Below are 18726 nucleotides of genomic sequence, written 5' to 3'. Positions count from 1 at the left end.
GCACGCTTATGCAAAGGCTCACCAAACTCTTACAGATAGTGGAAAGTTGTGTCGAAGAGTTTGAGGCCTTGGTGAGCTCTAAAAAAAGTGTGCGATTGGACGGCATATGGTTATGTCCAATAGTTTTGCCACACGATGCAATTGAATATGTTAAATTAGTGAATTATTCCGATGAGGCGGAGCTGCAGATTGTCATTTGCAAGGTTTCCTCCAATTATGGTGAAAATTTTCGCGAGCAGGGCACAAGATTCCCATGCTATGATATTTGTACTTCCGTAGTATTCGGCGGGTCGTAGATGTTTTTGGTTTCGTTCCGTTCTGCCACGCTGTGTACTTGTCTATAAACGTGTACCTGTGACGAGTATCGACAATTCTCGAAAGGCAATATTGTGCGTGCGCCTTGAGTCCACGGACATGAACGATTCTGTTCCTTGGTCATTAGGCGCTAATCGATTATTTCGTGACCGATCGAATGATTTAAATAAACACCAGGTTCGTTCTAAATTGGACCCCGTCAACCACGCCCCGTGATATTTTCACGTATATCAGTTGGAGATGTATACATCACTAGAATACGCTATGCGATACGCACGAAGCATTTGTAAGACTATTCGAGTGTGAGGGTCAACGTTAGGTAATACAGAAAAGCTATTATTAGCCGTTTAAATTACATGTGCTTTTATTGACGGTGATATTGCAGATTACAGATTTTTATATTACAAAAACTATGAGATATCCCGCAGCTCCTCTTTCTCCGTATCACGAGAAATCAAAGTGAATAATGAAATGTCGGTAAAAATTTGAAATTGCAACGGTACGAACTCGATTCTACTACGATTCTCAGGCATTCCGTGTAAAAAGGTGTAAACCTCTTTGCACCACCTGCCGCGAGTGAAATGCATGGAATAGGTTTTTGAGATGGGTATTTTTTGAAACACGTTGTATTATACATACACGCATGCATACGTACCTACTCTCGCGTATGCCGGGTATATTATAAGGCTCTAAGTTTAATGTACCCACCGCGAATACGATCAAGCGTTTACTTAATGTATCGTTCGGAGTAAACGCGTATAACTGCAGAGAGAGGACAAGCGGGACTCGAGCAAGGAAAGCAATTGAATTAGTTACCGGCCCGTGGGGTCTGGCGTCTTAATGTACAAGCGACAGCAGCCGGGCTGCAGTCTCTCCGCTACAGGTAGGTAGGTAGGTAGGTAGGTAGGTAGGTAGGTAGGTAGTAGGTACCTACCTACTGCAAGGCAGTGGTGCGGTAAAAACTGCACGAGAGAAAGAGAGAGCTTGCAGTTTTGTGCTGCGGCAATATATCCACCACCATAAAGTCGAGGAATCGAATACGAGTATTTACACCCATACATTATACATCGTGTGCCGTATTATATGGTTTTTGACTGATGAATTATAGACGCGTGAATGCGATAAAACGATTGTGTTACGTGTTATACGGAATTCCGCTAGCGTATAATGTGAGGTACAGGTGTCGTAAGGTAAACGTTTCGACGACGCGGTTTTTTTTGTTTTTTTTATCTTTCATTTTTTTTTTTTTTTCCAATATCCGTTTTCCTTCTTTTTCCTCGTGGTTATTTATTCATATGCACGTGATTTAATGGGAGTAAATCCGATTGTCGGTATACGTTTAATAGTTGCGCGGTGTCGCATTGAATTACCTTATACCTCTCGAAGGTCTGCAGGTCGATAATTTATTCCTCAATCGTAGGTACACCTGCACGTTTTCTTTCTTTTTTTATCTCTCTCACTTACTCGCGTTTTTTCTTCTCTTTTCTATCCTACGTATAAAATTTATGTGCAATACATGTATACACAGGCGCACACGCACATTATTCTAGAATTGATCTAAATCGATTATACAGGTTGCAGCGAAAAGGCCAGTCTGCAAACTATAATCCGTATTCCGCGTACGTCACACGTTTGGAATACCGTAAACGTTGCTCGTACGTAAAAAGCTCTGATATCCCGCCTCTCCGCGTTTATACTTGGATGGCAATAAAAAATGTAAAATACATAAGGTGAAAAGAAAAAAAAAAAAAAAAAACAAGGCTAGTTGCGCGGTGGAATCGTATCCCATACCTATACTTATACCAAATCATTCACTTATGGATTGAGTCGACACGCCGTTTGTCACCTTGCATTTATTATACATATACATATATATACAATTATATATACACAACTATAGGTATAATATCGCTGTTTTCGACACATCATTGCATGCATGTTTCTATATCGGCAGAATTTTTTTTACTTTATACGAGCTAAACGTGAAACGATTTATCACCATCTTACATGTACAAATATATGTGACATGCATGACGGAGATATATGTATATATATGACATATTATATACTCACAAATATCCTCTGCGCCACACGTTTTGACTCCATTTCGACTCGCCTCATTGCGCCGCGCACTCCACATATATACATGCAAAATATCCCCTTACAGCGCACAATCGACATGATTCCGTCAACACTTTTTTGCACAATTATACGTAATATATAAGCTCGTAGAAAATTATTGTGCAAGTGTCACGCGTTGGTTTAAAAGGATTTCTCACATCCTCGATACGTTCCGGCAGATCACTCATCCCGTTCAGCCAGGGCTGCCTCTCGGCCTGTTCCGGACCTCTTTGCCGCTTAAATACGATCAGCCCGTTCGGATCTCGTACATTTTTCACAATGCGGCTGCGATTACGTGCAACGATTCATCGTCACATGCGCGCGCTCGGCTTAAAGAGCGCAATTTGTCGTCGTTGCGTTGATCGCGCCGCCGATTCGTCGCCGATGTGCGATTGATTGTCCCTGCATTTCACGCAGGGTTAGTCCGCGTAATCAACCTCGGTGGTACGTATGAGCCATGGTTTCCGATCTGTGCGTGCATGGCGTGTATGGGTATCTATAAATACGCGTAGATGCACTCGGTATAAGGCGTAAGCAATAAAGCTCCGTACGTTATTGCCGCACATTGTCCGTGTCTACCGGGTGACAAATAACTTGTTTGTATTACAGCGGTGCTCGTAGCTTCTCGCCTCTCTTTTATTTCTCAGCTCGATCTCGCTGTGAACATATGCGTGTGTGTATGCACGTATGTGTACGCAGGTAAGCACGAGCGACTTGCAATCAGATCGATGGAGGAGTAGGCACACACACCGGTGTACGTATGATAATACAGTTAACAGGGGGAAAAAAATAGAATAAAACAATAGCGGTGATCGATTAAAATCAGTTCGTGGTTGTGTGTACGAGCGGCATCATTTGTTACACGTCCAGATGTTGATTACTTTTAATTTTATACCGGGTGTAGGTACGTGAACGGGTACAAAAATGTCAATATCGATCTATATACGTATACCTGTGCAGATTTTCGACTCCTTCTCGACGCCGGGTTTGTTTGGCAACGCGGTTAATTATTATCGATACAGGGGATAATTAATCGTTGGATGTATAAATTGTAAAAACGTAAGACTGCAGGCTGTACGCAGACGAATTACTCCGATTATTATAGCTGACCCTCATCCTTACCGCAGTTGTTGTTGTTGTTCTCTTTTACGTAGCCTAGATAATCGAAATCTAAATGGCTCGCTATGCTGCAAGGTGCAGCGCGATATCATGCAGGTTCTGCCTTTATATATAAGTATATAGGTATATACCTGAGTGGTAATAGTGCGGTGGCAATCGGAGATTGTAGATAGTAATGTAAGTGTTGCCGTGTATAAACACCGGGTTAAACTTAAGAGCGTATTATGTAACGGCCGTCGAACGTGCCGAGAATTCTTAAAGAACTCGAGCGATTAAAAATCTAAACGCTACTGCACGCAAGAATTTACTACACATACGCACGTATATATTGTATACCTATTTTCTTTTTTTCATTTCTCCAAGCCGCTTGAATCAGTGCAATGGTTTCCAGATATGTTCTTATGCTCCTCTTATTATTATTGTTTTTTTTTTTTTTCAATATTTCATTTGTACTATACCCGAGAATTCATCCCGTAATAACGTTAAACGCTGTTTAAATTTATACACACCGGTGCCGTTGTGGGTCTTGTTTTGCGAGGAAAAACAATTATTGCAACGTTTGCTGATTGCAATTTATTTGGAAATATTCGATCCACCATTTCTACGTTTTAGGTAAAGGATTGTTTGAGTCAAGTGATATTCGTTTGATTCAACTAAATATTAGAATCAAATGCGGTGAACACGACACTTAGTTAATACAACAAAATACTTTTGTCGTGCGAAATACTTGCGACAATTTAATACAGAATTGAAACAAGCCTTTTAATGATCATGCTGATTATAAATTTATTCAAAATAATACGGCGTGAGTTTCTTGCGATAATGTGAATTTTGTATCAAGAAAATGTGCGATTCGAATGACTAAAAATTTGATTGAATGCACCTTAATCGCTTTGTTTGAAAAACATGAAATTGCTGTTTGAAAACAAAGTTGAGCTTGTTCTGATTCACGTTTCGGTGAGTCGAGAGTCCAATGGTTGGAAGAGATAATTAAATTTGTTGTTACAAAAATCTTTTGAAATGACTGAACATTAGAGTTAGTCAAGCGCACGAAACTTACCTATTCATCGAATGATATCATCTGTAATTCTGTTTTCTCAAAGCTTTGCGAGATTTAGTTTATATTTAATGCGTAAAACCTGAAAACTTATCGTCGTACACGCAGACGTATAAATTAAACACGTGTCAATATTTTTTGTTTATATATAGTCGATATCAATTTCCACGACTCGACACTTGTTATTATGCTTTCTTCGTTTGCAATAGGTTTGCTTACAAATTTATTTCACGTTATCCGTATCTAACTTTCAAGCCGACTACTCGGTTTTATACCCATCTCTTAAGGGGGTGTCCTGGTCGATTTCGACGTCGACGTACCTCGAACGTAAAAAAAGGCTCAACAGCTCCGTTCTATACGTAATTCTGAACAAAAACACTTGCAACAAATTTTCGTCTGACACAGAAATTAAGAAATGGCATGGATTTTATAAAATCGCAACAGTAAATTCGTAGAATTTATGTTACATGTATATATTATATATATGTATAGAGAGACAGAGAGAGAGAGAGAGACAGAGAGCGATAATGACAGCCGCTGCACTTACAATTAAATGCAGCAATAGGATCGTTGGAGCTATTTGAAAAATTCGCTCGCTCCCTGACGTGCAGCTCAACAAGGATACACGTACGTGTCATTTTCCAAGTACGCGCCGTCACGACCGTTGCATAAAGCAAATTATAATATGTCCGTCTCTTTTGGGTTCTGCTGATGCTCAGCCTGCCGACTAACGCGACATATCGTTTGCTAACTAATTCTTCTCTCGGTATGTTTCAGGTGACAAGGAGTTCCCCGAACGGGCCAGTATTTTATGCCAGTACCCAACCAGAGGCCAGTGTAGGTGGCCGGTGTTTTTGTCCCATGCCGGCCGGTTGCAATTTAACTTTAGTTAGCTAATTTCATAGGTTGAATTTTTACGCGTACATATAAACAAAACCAACAAGAACAAGAACGATAACAGCGACGAGTCGCTGTTTCGATTAAATTCGCGTTCTACATATATTTCTAAATATATGTTCGAGATCGTCCGTCGCGCGAGTAATATGTTGATACAAAGTTGGGATCGATGCAGTGTGTTTTCAGACTGAAGTGACGGGAGTGATTCAATATCGTGATTTTCATTCGATTTTCTTTCTTCGTCTTTTTGTGACGTGGATTCGAGAGATAAATAATATACATATAAATATCGCATACATACATATATCCGTATATATATATATATATATACCTTCGGACATAACAACGGTTGTGAAGAGCAACGGCTGATAAGTGAAACGGGAGAGGAGGAAGTACGTCCAGTGGTGGCCGGAAACGCGGACTTAAACCGAGAACGCCAACCTGCAATCAAGGTTCATGGTTTTCATGGTGAGTCTATCCTATAAACTATACATAATGTATCGTTTTACAGAAAAATTGTTGATGTCTTGTATTTTGCGGTAATACGCGCAGGTTCGATGACTGCGTGCAATTGTTAGTATATCTCCTCAGGTATACATATACCAGAATAAATTTGGCGGTGAATTATATTTCATTATTCCCACACCGGTGTACGAAACAGCTGAGCTTCGATGTTGCATTAAATTAGATCCGTGAATTTTATCCCGTGCGGGTAATAAAGAAAAATAAAATAAATAAGTAAAAGAGGGTCGCAGATTATAACGCATGCTCTTAGTCTGCGTATCTAATTCGTTGTACGCGTCTATTATTGTGTAACGTATAGTAATTTTAGAAAAAAGTGTCTGTAATAAAGAGAACAAGTAAACATCATTATTTTATACGACGGAGTAAAGTTCGCAGGCCTTGTGCTGCATTCATTTGTAATCTGCCTACGGACATTTAACTGTCAACTGGAGTATCTTCGTTTAGGGACGATGATAAAATCTGTCACCTGGCATTTGATGGTGAGAACAAAAAATGTTGCATCTTTTTTATATTTTTGTAAATCGCATTTGTGAATAAACTTTTATACAGCAATCGAGCTACATACTGAAATTCACTCCGACGAGGACAAATTATAGACAATTTTTCGCAGACATTAATAGCTTTTCTAAAAATTCAGATTTGCACTTAACTGCGGAAGATATTCGGGTGAATGTAAAAATAAACGGGCCGAGGACATTGGACTTGATAATCTTATCTCGAGACACATTGACAATGAATTGTCGACGAACGGCTACCGATTAAGCGATTAGCCAAAGTTAATCGAACGGCTGCCGGTCGATTAATAACATCAGAGTTATTATTAGGCACGTATAAAGGATGTACAAGCGGCTGCCGCGTTCGGCATGCGTGCATGCGATTACAATTAAGCGTGCAGCATGGAATCTCGGCTCGTTATCTGGCACTTAGCTGTACGGTTTAATAGCGAGATAAGCCTTTACCACCCGAAGAAAACCATGACGAAAAAAGTAAAAGAGAAGTGGCGAGATGATACGAAAGCGCGAGATCGGTACGTGTGCAAAAATTGTTCGCGTACGTGTACACGTATTACATTGTGCTGAAAAAGAAATTGTCGATCTTCCGCAGCCACCGTGTACGAGTTGTAAATTGTGTTTGAAACTTTGTATCTCGTACGAAGCTGAGACGCTGTCGCAACTTTGAAAATACTCCGCTTAACATTATAGGCTAAAACCTGGTATCTACGTAAAATAATTGCAGAGGATGAGTTGTACTTTATTTTCTGCGTTGCACCGCAGACGACTTCTGTCTCGGAATGCGCAGCGTATAATATCACGCACGATGGGGGGATACGTGCTGTGTTTACCTGTACGCACAGAGATTACGGTGAGGACGGTGCTGCTGACGCTGATGCTGCAATAAGTGCGCGGCTTTGTCGACGTTGCACATGCACTGGACCACCGGAGCGCGTTGTTGTTGGCTGCATATACATATTTACACGCACACACACACACACACACATGTATACATGTGTATCAAACCGATGCCATATCATCGTCATCCTCGAGGTATATAATACACTGCAGAACTGACCGTGAAATTGCGTAATTTTTCGCCTGCAGGGCCGTAAATATGTCGAAGGAATCGGACGGCGGGGGGATCGTGAAGTTGCGAATTCCGATCAATTGTATAAATCAAAGAAAAAATGCTGAAAGAAAAAAAAATCTCTTGTACTCAATTGCAAGAGGAGTCCGTGATTGCGTTTCAGGGCGTATAACAATAATGAAATTCGACAGTGACTCTCCGGAATAAATCTCCCATCATTACCATCCATTTCGATATCTGAGGGAGCTTGGATTTAATTCGGCATCACGCGGAAGGGAATCGTAAGTGCCATTTTCGTGTGGTGGATTCAGACAAGTCGCGGATATATGTATACGAGCATTGAGCGAAATCTGTTCACATCGGAGGGCAAACCGCATATCATAATACGTAAGCTCGGCACGCCGCTCAAACCGCAATTGCTTTATTGAATTTAAATTATACCCGACGTTTTGCATAATTTTCGGTATTCTACCAGCATTTCTATAATATACCTTGTTCGTGATCTCTCAAAATATAAGGAATTTTTTTACCAAAATTTCAGGTTTCAGAAAAGTAGGAACTATATATTTTATGAATTCTTACTTCTCTTTCTTCATCTCACCTTTACTACGTATGTGCGTATATGTTCCAGTCGCGAAGACGACCTCCGGTGGTCTTGGTTCCCGTCGCCGCGACGTTTATTGTTGCTAATTTGTCAGTGGGATAATGTCTGATACGGCAAGGATATAAAAAATATTCGAACAGTCCTGCGCCGCGCCGCGTCGGGAATTGAGTGCATCTTTTGATTGCGAGTGCTGCCGAGTCTGCGAATCTCGGACTTGATGTCTCACAATCGGACCCCCGTAGCATAACGGAGTTGTTTATGCCGTACGGTGCCGAGTTACGCAAATTAGTCGGTATCCCCGTACCGTACGTAGAATAAAAATTATCTACCATTGTGGCTGTCTAATTAAGAAAAGTTACTTACTAAACCCCGTGATTTCGTTTCTCTGAAATGTGCACAGCGTGCAGGTTTCCTCGCTGCTGTCTCACGCAGCGATACGACGCTAGTGAAATTCCGAGTCGCTGGCCAGCAGCTTGGATGGGGCATTAATAATCGTTTATAATCATCCTCGGCTTGCCGGGGTGTGGCCTCCTCCCCGTTAACCTCCGCCGAGTTTTGGACGATATGAAAATGAGAGAAAAACGAGAAGCACTCGTGGAAAGAGGTGACGGAGAAAGAAAAGAGTAATAGAGAGAGACAGAGAGAGAGAGAGAGAAAAAAAGAATCAAAGAATATAATCGTGCAATCTCAAACCAGTCGTGGACTCGAAAAAGAAACGCGAGACGACACGTACATATATTAAACGAAGGTGGACAAAAAGGAATAAAAATCCCCCTCCCCCCCCCTCCTTACGAGTACGGATAGCTGTACAGATACCAGCCTCGCAGTAGCGAGATGGATTCTTATTTATCATAACCAGGGCGACGCCTTTCTTTCGAGGTGAATATGCGCGGTGGTAGTGCTGTACTATCAATCGCTGCTGTTGCCGAGAGGGAGGGGAAGATCGTCGCTCCTCGTAATCGGTGCCGTCTATCTTATGCGAATTTTATTTACGCGCGAGTTTTCTCGAAACCTTATGTTATATCGTAATGAGATATTTTTGAGGAAACTTTTATCGTAGGTGATGAATATTTCGCCATTAATTTTACAGTAAATTTTTATCCACCCAATTTATTAGTGCGTCAAGTCCATAGAATTTTTTTTTCTTCGTTTGGTATAAGAAGTATAATCTTGATTTACGGACACACTTCTGATGTAGGCTTTTGACTAGACGTGCAATTGATATACAATGTATGTATAATGTATATTCGTATATCTTCCCTGACAGATTTCGGAATATTGGAATCTTGGAATATTTCACAGGCTGAGTATTGCTAATAACGATTTACTCGAACAGTCAGTGGATTAGCCGGTGTACAAACTGTAAAGATAAAATGAAGGGACGGATGTTTGTGTATACGAGTTATACCTACGAATTATTAGCCCTAGTCTTGTTTTCTTCTATTCAACTTTCCTATTCCAAATGGATTTAGCAGGGCTCGACTCTCTATAATGACCAGGAACATCCTCGAATTGGGGTTAAATTCGGGTTTAACGTCCGAACTCACAGTTTCCGAAGCGAAAGGTTTGGTGACCCCTGGAGGCAGAGGCTTTGGAGAACCCTTGACCGCTCGATCGAGGGGAAGCAGCTCGTATTGTTGGCAGAAGCGTTGAAAGCGGGTTGTAAGATTTATCGTCCACTTAGCACAAAAATCATCATCTTCCCTTCCCGCGGATAATTGCTAATTCGTTTAACTACTCGGTGAAATCGGCGGTACAGGAGGTTGAAAATAAGGCGCAAGTGCTCTCCTAGTGATAATCGCAACGGTAGGTATTTACTGTACTTTCGTTCTCCTCTGTACCGAGAATTCGCAACGAATTAGGTACAACTCGGCTCACGCATTACATAATTTATAACTCAGGCATTGGGACGACTATAAGTAATGGAAAATGACGAGAATAATAGTTCCTCGTCGAGCAGGGCGAAACTACGAACGATAATACTTAGGTGCGGAAGTTTGGACTTTTCTGCACGATTATACGTACACCGTGTGCAAATTGAATACTCGTTCCGGAACTCGGATAGCGTGTATTATCGCAAAACGTATCGAATATCCATGATAGATTAAAGATAGACGGAGTTCGGCGTACAAAGCGCCGTGAGACGAAAAGAAGCCGAGAAGCAGAGATAATGCGGATAGTCGTTCGTCGAACACGGGCGTGCATCATGGATGCAAAGCGGCTCCTAGGTACGTATCCGTATTTTATACCTGCGGACGGACGGACCTTTGTAATCGCGATTGCCTGCAATTATCCGGGACTGACTTTACGCTCCGGTAGGTTCCGTGAAAAGTGCACCAGGGGATTCTAATCAGAGCACCATATAATTGGCGAAACAAGAAAGAGAAGGACGCTGACGTACCCTCTACGAAGAATCGTTGTCTTACCGCGGTTAGTGAGAGCTCTTATTTCCTTAACTCGGAAGATTTAACCGGGGTGAGGCTTGCGGGCACTTGCGGATGCAGAGCTAAACGCACTGCTTATTCTTCTCCGTTGCCGCTACTGCAACAGCGGTCGCTGCATCTCCGCTTCCCTCCTCGCGGGGTAGAACGTAGGACTACCTATCGCTGCCGTGCATGCATGCAGTCGCGGTTGCATTTGTGTGCGTCTTGCAAGGTCCGCGTCTAATTAGGTCGTTGAACCGCGCTGCTGACCGACAGATAGAGAAACCCCCCCCCCCCTGCCTCTCCCCAACACCACTACGCGAAGCCGAGGCGTGCAGATATCCATCGGCGTTATGTTGTTACCTAGTATCAGCACGAATTAAAAACCTTTGAGTGGCAATTCGACTACCCACACGTACCTGAGCCAGTCTACGAAGAATTTTATACATTTCAACTCACCGCTACTCGCCGGCTGGAACAGCTGTTGTAACTTTATGCTTCGATGTGCAAAATTTTTATCACTTAGCTACGCTTTTGTCTTTATATATCCTGGTCGGATAATGCGGCAGTGAAAGAGGCAATTCATTGAATCAAAACGGCGATAATTTGGGAAAATTTTAATAGTCAAAAAAAAGAAAAAAAAAAAAAGAAAAGAAGTAGATTGTTCGAAAAGAGAGGAGGAAAAAAAATTCGCGATGATCTTGAACATTGAATTTTCATTTTGAAAACCTCGTAGGACGATCTGATTTTACCTTTTTGATGGTCGGTTGTGAAAATTGACGTACACGTGACGATGAACTTTTGGCACAAGTATTCGGGTCTCGTGTTCAAGTGGCAGTGGTTGTTTTTGATCAACCTGATGAGTTCTTATTTATCGTGTACTCAAAACGTGACCCGTAAGGTCCGAAAGCCCCTCGAAGGCGGCGAGGTGAGTTAAGGTGGCCGATGAGGAAAGACAGTGGGTACTTTTGACTTGGAGCAGTGAGGTAGCCGCTGAGATGGAAATCGGGGAGGAGGAGAGTCCGAGTCGACGCCGAGACGCCGCGACGCCCACACGTGTAGAGGGGCACCTCGCCAGGGGCCGGTCGGTCGGTTAATTGTTCTGATGGATTTAAAGTTGGCGCCTGAAATAAATGAATGTCGTTCGAGGAGGCGCGGCGAGTTCAAATATATGGACGTCGCGGATTGTAACTCTTCGACGCATCGCGCCGCCGTTACGTTCTCTCTTTCTTAACCTCGGATTCTACGATTGTTACTCGCGTCGTGGCTGACGGTGTGACATTGCGAGTCTCGGAAGAAACTCTAAAATTAAGACCGAAATGGCCTGTTGAGGGTTACTGTCGAACACCTTTTATGGTAAATTTATAAATTCTACATTGGACAGCGTTCGATTGGTAAATTGAACGGCATTAGACTCACATCGGATACTGTGGGATAATATCCTCATGCAAATTAGAGTTATTTAATATTCGGTATAAGACGGCTAGTCGGAATATAGGGTTGATGTGTCACGTTCCTTTTTGCATAATTAAAACGAGAGCTCTCACGTGTTGGCTATTTCATGTTGTACGCACTCTGGGTGTGGGCATGTGTATGTATACGAAAATATACAACCGTGTTTGACGATAAAAAGGATGAGCTCGAATTGGGTGTCATAAAATCTGTATGGTTGTAAAATAGTTCTTGTAATTTTCAAGTTTTACATATACGGTTCAAAGCATCACCCATACTTATGGTGCGCGTATGATATAAATATATGTATATATGATATGATATATATATATATATATACTCAATTCGGTCCCTCTCGTTGGGCAAATTGAAAATCTAAAGCCGTTCTTATAATGTAACTTACTCGTTTAAGGATCTCATGAAAATATTAATCAGGCTATAAATTACGGACATGTTAACCATGAAGTTTTTTACTCGAATTAGGAATTAACACGCTGTTATCATATCGCTACTATTTATAACAGCAATAAAGCGAGGATAAATTTTGGCTGGTAGAATAGTAATATATACATATATGTATATAAATATGTATATATGTTTATGTCGAAGAGAAATCTAACGCGATCACGATTCTCGCATCTCGGTAACTAATATCCGCTACTACAAGATAGCTACTAGTTTTGAAATTTCGGCTCTTTTTTGCCACTCTCATCATAAACTACGTCAACTTTCGCTTGGTTCATTGGCACAGCGAAATGGATAGGCGTACTCGTTAATGGAAAAATTTAAGATTTCAAATTTATACATCCCCAGGGGACGTATCCTTTTTATTTTTAAACCAAGTCAGAATCGTTTTACAACAAGGTACAGCTACGTATGAATAGATTTTACGGCATGTAGTATAAAGTCGGTATTTTATTGGCACGCCCTGCTCAACCCGATCATAGGTGCAGCCCTGACGAAACGAGGATCATATATATGCTTCTTGTTAACGATTTTTGGGCACGTTATTAAACGAATCGTCAATCGTAATTAATTATTTATGTAAACATGTAATGTACCAAAGTTTTATGAGATTTCTAGAGTTCAGTGATCTTTCTGCGAGTAAAAATAAGCTCACTATAAATTACACGCTCAATCCGGAAGTATAAAGAATCACAGCAAACTCGTGTATAGCAGGACATTCATCACGTGTACTAATTTTCATCGTACAGTTGCCGATGAAATCGATTTTTCACGAATAAGTATAACTTTTTTTTTTTTTTTGTATCTAACCTTATTTAACTCTCTCATACCTCACGTTACGTGCAAATTTTAATTTTTCAATTGTATCAATATTTGTGAAAAAGCTGTATAATATTTCATTAAAATCGTGCAGATCTCCGATCCATATCGTTAATTTTTGGGTCAACAATTTTGACTGCATATATTTGATTTTCATTAACATTCTCGTTTAGCGATGAGATGCGATATTACGTATAATGCTTGTGGCGCTGCGCAAACCGCGGTTCAACTTCAATATGGAATACGGTTCTACGAGTCGCGTAATAACCACACACCTACTCAACGTCCAGTCAATAGGTAAAATACGGCGTGTACAGGGAGCTCATTCGGACAACTTATTCTTCTTCTTCTTCTTCTTCTTCTTGGGCCCGCGGCGTGCTCCGCGGTAAGAAAATGGGCCTCGTTAATTTATAAATCGTTAAAGTCACTTGAGGACCGAGGTGCGGGTTTAAGGTGAGCGTAAATTTAGCGGACCTGGTGCATAAGGAGGTGCCAAACTTTGAAATCGCCACATAAACAGCGCCGCGCACCGTATGTATACTGTAACGCCCATCCATACATGCAGGTATTCCCATCTCGGATCGAAGAGAAGCGTACAAGTTCGCTGTATGCAACTGACACCGTTTGTGCATGTTTGCATTTACGGCGAGAAGCACCCACGTCAAGTTAACCGCGTTAAATTTAAACCATGCAGCGCGGCACTGATGTTTGCATTCAATTATAGTTTGCCGAAGAAAAAAAATATGCAGATATCATATTCCTCAGGATTCAGCTGTAATATATGAAAATAGGTAAGCATATTATAATAACAAAACCATTTCGTATCCCGAGGCCTTCCTTTTCTTTTTCTTCTTCATTAGAAATATATGGGTACTTTTGTAATATTTATTCTTTTTGAAAGGACTTTTTTTTACTCTCGTACTCACGATCAGTATACTGTTCTCGGAGTGATTTTTCGATATTGAAATATCGATTTGTTTGCGCAGCACTTGCACGCAATGTCGAGATTTCATCCTTGTGTGTTCGATTTAAATTTCATGTTTGCCAAGTTTTTTTTTTACAAGTAAATACACACACACACTAACAGCATGTCTATAATGCCTATATATAATATATAATGTATGTACATACATTCGCACGTGGCTTTAGAAATTGGACTGTTAAAGCGCTTTTGCAGTTATTGCAAAATCCATCCTCACCTACTCGAGAACTTGTCGCCGCTGTCGGGATGCGTATAATAAGCTTTCTTCGCCCGAGCAAGCAGGTATATAAGCGATTCGCCGGAGTGTATCGAGTACCATGTAAATTTATGCGCGCTCGAGCGAGACAAGCCCAAGAGCCTTTCGGTTTTATTGAGGATTCAAGGGCTATTACAACCTGGAATAGACGCTCAACGAACCGCTTACCCGTGTCAGTCAGCTTCGGACCGGCCGCAGCAGAAGCCCCGGCTATGCGTTACGCTTACACTGGAGGATATGCGGAGGAGAGGAGATCGAAGAGAGATCGCGGGGAGATCCCGGGATCCTGCACAGCCTCCGAGGACTTAAACTTTACGAGGAAGTTGCCTACACGAGATATTTATAGCCGATATTCCTCCGTAACACTATCAGCCTTCCACCTTCTCCTCCCCCTCCTACTCCCTGCTCCACCTTTGTCTCCGTTTTCTTATACACTGCGTTATACTTCGCGTCCTCGCCCTGCAGCCCTTGGATAAAAATGTGAAAATAGTTGACGATGATGCGGTTGAGCCTATATTCTGGCCCAGTCAAGGGTGGCATGGATTTTTTAGTACCCTGCATTCACAGTACCTGTAAGTAGGTACCGACACTAAACATCGCGCCGTCAATATACAATATAATGTCGGTATCGATTAAAGCGATTTTCTTAAATACATCCATTATTCATGTATCTATAGACAGTGATTGTGTCGAACGAATTGTCGCGTTTCCTTTTTATTTTTTATTGAAAAACCAAGTGTCAATATTACGTTTCTTGGTGTTGTAAAGAATATACCACGAGAAATACGGCCATTGGTGCTTTCAATCATTTGACAGCAATTTAAGATACCTGCATCTCGAATGGAACTCGCCGGTTGTCGTCAGCGCGTATGTTCCCCGACGTAACAGCCGGAAGAAATGACTCGAGCAAATCGTTGTCGGGTATCAATGTCACTGCGAAAGTTGACCCCATGCAGTTGGCCACGCGGATGAGGGTTGTAACAGTAGCCCAGTTTGTAGTAGAGAGAAACCGCAGAAAGTCTGCCGAAGCATGCTATGTGGAAGCTGCGCGGGTTACGTCAAGACACGCCATTGGTAAGCAAAGAGGAGATCCAATCTGTCTTGGACATCTGTCTCGGACCGACCGATCGGCGAGTACAAATTGATAACCAAGCACGCTAGTGTCGATAGCCGAGAATGTGGCATGACGTGCCGAAACGGTGGCGGAAGCTATCGCGAGATGATCGAGGGCAGGGGCTAGAAGGGTATCACGTGACGATGCTCACGAGGAAAGTGAGGATCGGTGGGAAAAAATTAATCATTCGTGACTTACGAGCAGTCGCAGCAGCTGATGTTAAAAATTGAAAATTTTTACCAACCGCAGGTCGCATACATGCACACTTCTGTTCAAAGGAACCCGTAGAATCCTTATGGAAATTGGCTTCCGGTCGATTTGGCTGGATTTTAATACATATTCTCCCTATCAAAAGTTCTCATGGACACGAGTCCCAAGAATCAACAGTTTCCGAGGTACAGGCTTCGGAAGGAGGGATATCAAAAAATCCACGCACCCTCCTTGCGAAGTCCGTATCTCGGAAACTACTGATTTTTGGGACTTGGGTCCATGAGAACTTTCGATCGGAAGGATATGTGCTGTAACATATTGAAAATCCAGCCAATTTCCATACGGATTCTACGGGATCCTTTTGCAATGGTTTTAACAACATGAGCCGTATAAATGCGTTGCACGGCGAGGGCAAAGCTTAGATTCGTATATATTCATCGGTTCGGTTAACTTCGCTTGTTTTCTCAAATATGGCGGATTATTTCTGCCTCTACTAATATACCGACGTGCACAGGGGCTGTTGCGCGGTTCACCTGTATTCGCACCAAGGGAATTAACGACGTTGCATGGGTTGGAAAATTATAAACGCTGCCCGTTGCAGGAGAACAACGCCGTGGTCCTGGAACTGTGATTATGCACTCAGTATTGCTGTGCCCATTGTTACCAGCCTCAGTTCTTCGTTCGTTTTACGGCAAAGTAATAACGGAGGTTCAACAAGGACTGATTTCAACGATTTTCTTATTTCAACTCCTAATTACTTAGAGACGGGGCCAGCGAGTGCAAAAGTTGCGCACGAGTTTGTTTTTTGTGATAATAAATTCTCTTTTATTATATATATATATATATGTATATTCAGTGCAACCTGCGCCGGTAAATGTAGACAATTTGCGTGTTCTCACCTCACGTAATTTCAGACTATCTCGCGCCGCTTCTCATTACGCTTCTTCTTGTTATTTATATTAACTGCCTGCAACTTTATTGTTCTCCTCGATGTGCGGGGGGCCTCGGCCGTTTGGTTATTGTTACCTCTTCCTATATGCCTATGCATCGCAGACTGTCCCATTTTACTCGCTTCAAAAAAAAAAAAATAACATCTCGACTCTCATCTTCGCGGGACTCTTTCTGGAATTTCTATTGCTCCCAGTCATCCTCTTCAAAGGCATGCTTGTAATGAGCTTACATGTAATAGCTACAGATGATCAGTTGCGTGTTTGAAAACAATAAAATAACAAGACGATACACACGAATAAGACGAAAGTAAATCACAAAAGAAATAAATAAACAAATGAATAACAATAATAATAGAATTAAGATTTCGAAACCTCTCGAGATGTTCTTGTTTAATTTGGTCGGTTGACGTCTTGCGATACGTAATTCGTCGAATGGTGTCAAGAGGTAGACCCGATTAGTGCCAACGCGCAACTTGAGAACAGCGATCCGTATAAATATCCAGCAGATAGACGCGAATACCGATTATTATACAGAGGGCCGTTCTATAATGTTTCAAATTGAATTGCCGGGGCGTGTAGCGATCGTGCCTACGGCGAAGTGGAATTTCCCCGACACTTTGCGTCGTATTTCGATTAAATTTAAGACGACACTAAACTGCTTCCGTCGGGATCGTAAATGGAGGTGTACGGGACCCAGGGGCCGAATGTGGATGCTTGATATCTTCGCGCCGGCAATTCCGATCTGCGATAGGCGGAGAAATAAGGCCGATCGACAACGGGACCCGGTAATTAAGTTGATTAGCGCATTTAGTCGTCTGATAATAACAACGTAGGCATCTGGGGCTGTCGTCTAGGTTTTGAACGAATTCAAGCCGGCGAAGCAGAAATCGATTCCGTTTTTTTAGGCCCGATCATCACGTATTACAAAGTTTAACGATTTAGGCGGCTGTACTAAAATTGAGCGACGTTTTAACACGCGGACGCGTGATGGATTAAAATATCAGATTTCTAGAAAGGATCCGACGGAGTTCGTAACTAATTGCACAAAATGTTTTCATATTTTATTCAGGCGTCAAGAGTTTGGATTAGGACGCTTTGCGACCTTGTAAATTAAATTTCTTCTCGCTTATTATCGAAAAGATTATTCTTTCAACCCACCTTCTGTAATTTTTACGAGCAGTTCCGTGCGCTGTGCACATGCATCTTTCATCGGGTGGGCGATTCAATTTCCGATACATTCACACGTTCGTAATGCACCGAAACCTCGTCTGAAACACATCATTCTTCATTTAGAAATTCAAATCCTCGTATATCATGGGCGCGTGTAATTGTTTGGAATAGATAAATTACCACCCTTGTCGTGCAGTTTGGTCCCTACGGTGATACATTCACCGCAGTCACGGCAACTAGATTTATTATTCCGGTATGGGATATATAATGTATACGTACTGAAACGGATGATGATTCAAAATTATTGATAAATAATTGATATAGTTTCACTCGAGATAAATAGTCCTTCACGTTTCTGAAGAGGAAAGAAATTCGTCGGGACGATGTCACGTGAGGATAACGTGACACTTTTTTAATAGTCACTCTGACCGCAAGCACGTCGCATGCTAGCTGTGTGTGAGTGAATGCAGCTACCTTGATTTCACTCTAAGAGAACCAGCTGGTACGGTTTAACCGATTACAAGCCAGAGTTGTAATAACCCAAGTTCTTACTTTTATCAATCCGGATCTTTACTGTCGTAAATAAGGACGGTATAGGGAAAATGTTCTTTTACGACATGTTATTTATTCAATTTCTATTGTATTTATGTCCATGCTTAAAACAGG

General features: G+C 41.7%; 1 protein-coding gene across 2 annotated transcripts in view; it reads left to right on the top strand.

The window, feature by feature from the left end:
• The window catches only part of LOC107220574 (mental retardation GTPase activating protein homolog 4), a 259594-nt gene that overhangs the window by 31678 nt on the left and 209190 nt on the right, over positions 1 to 18726 (top strand). For both annotated transcript variants that reach the window (XM_046738441.1, XM_046738440.1), the window contains exon 2: positions 5390 to 5977. In XM_046738441.1, coding sequence (XP_046594397.1) covers positions 5966 to 5977 — 12 coding nt within the window. In that variant the 5' untranslated portion in view covers positions 5390 to 5965. The remainder of the gene's footprint in view (positions 1 to 5389; positions 5978 to 18726) is intronic.

Source organism: Neodiprion lecontei, chromosome 4 (assembly GCF_021901455.1).
Source record: "Neodiprion lecontei isolate iyNeoLeco1 chromosome 4, iyNeoLeco1.1, whole genome shotgun sequence".
Taxonomy (NCBI): Eukaryota; Metazoa; Arthropoda; class Insecta; order Hymenoptera; family Diprionidae; genus Neodiprion; species Neodiprion lecontei.
The sequence above is the reverse complement of the archived record's forward strand: the minus strand, read 5'-3'. Positions and strand labels throughout refer to the sequence as shown.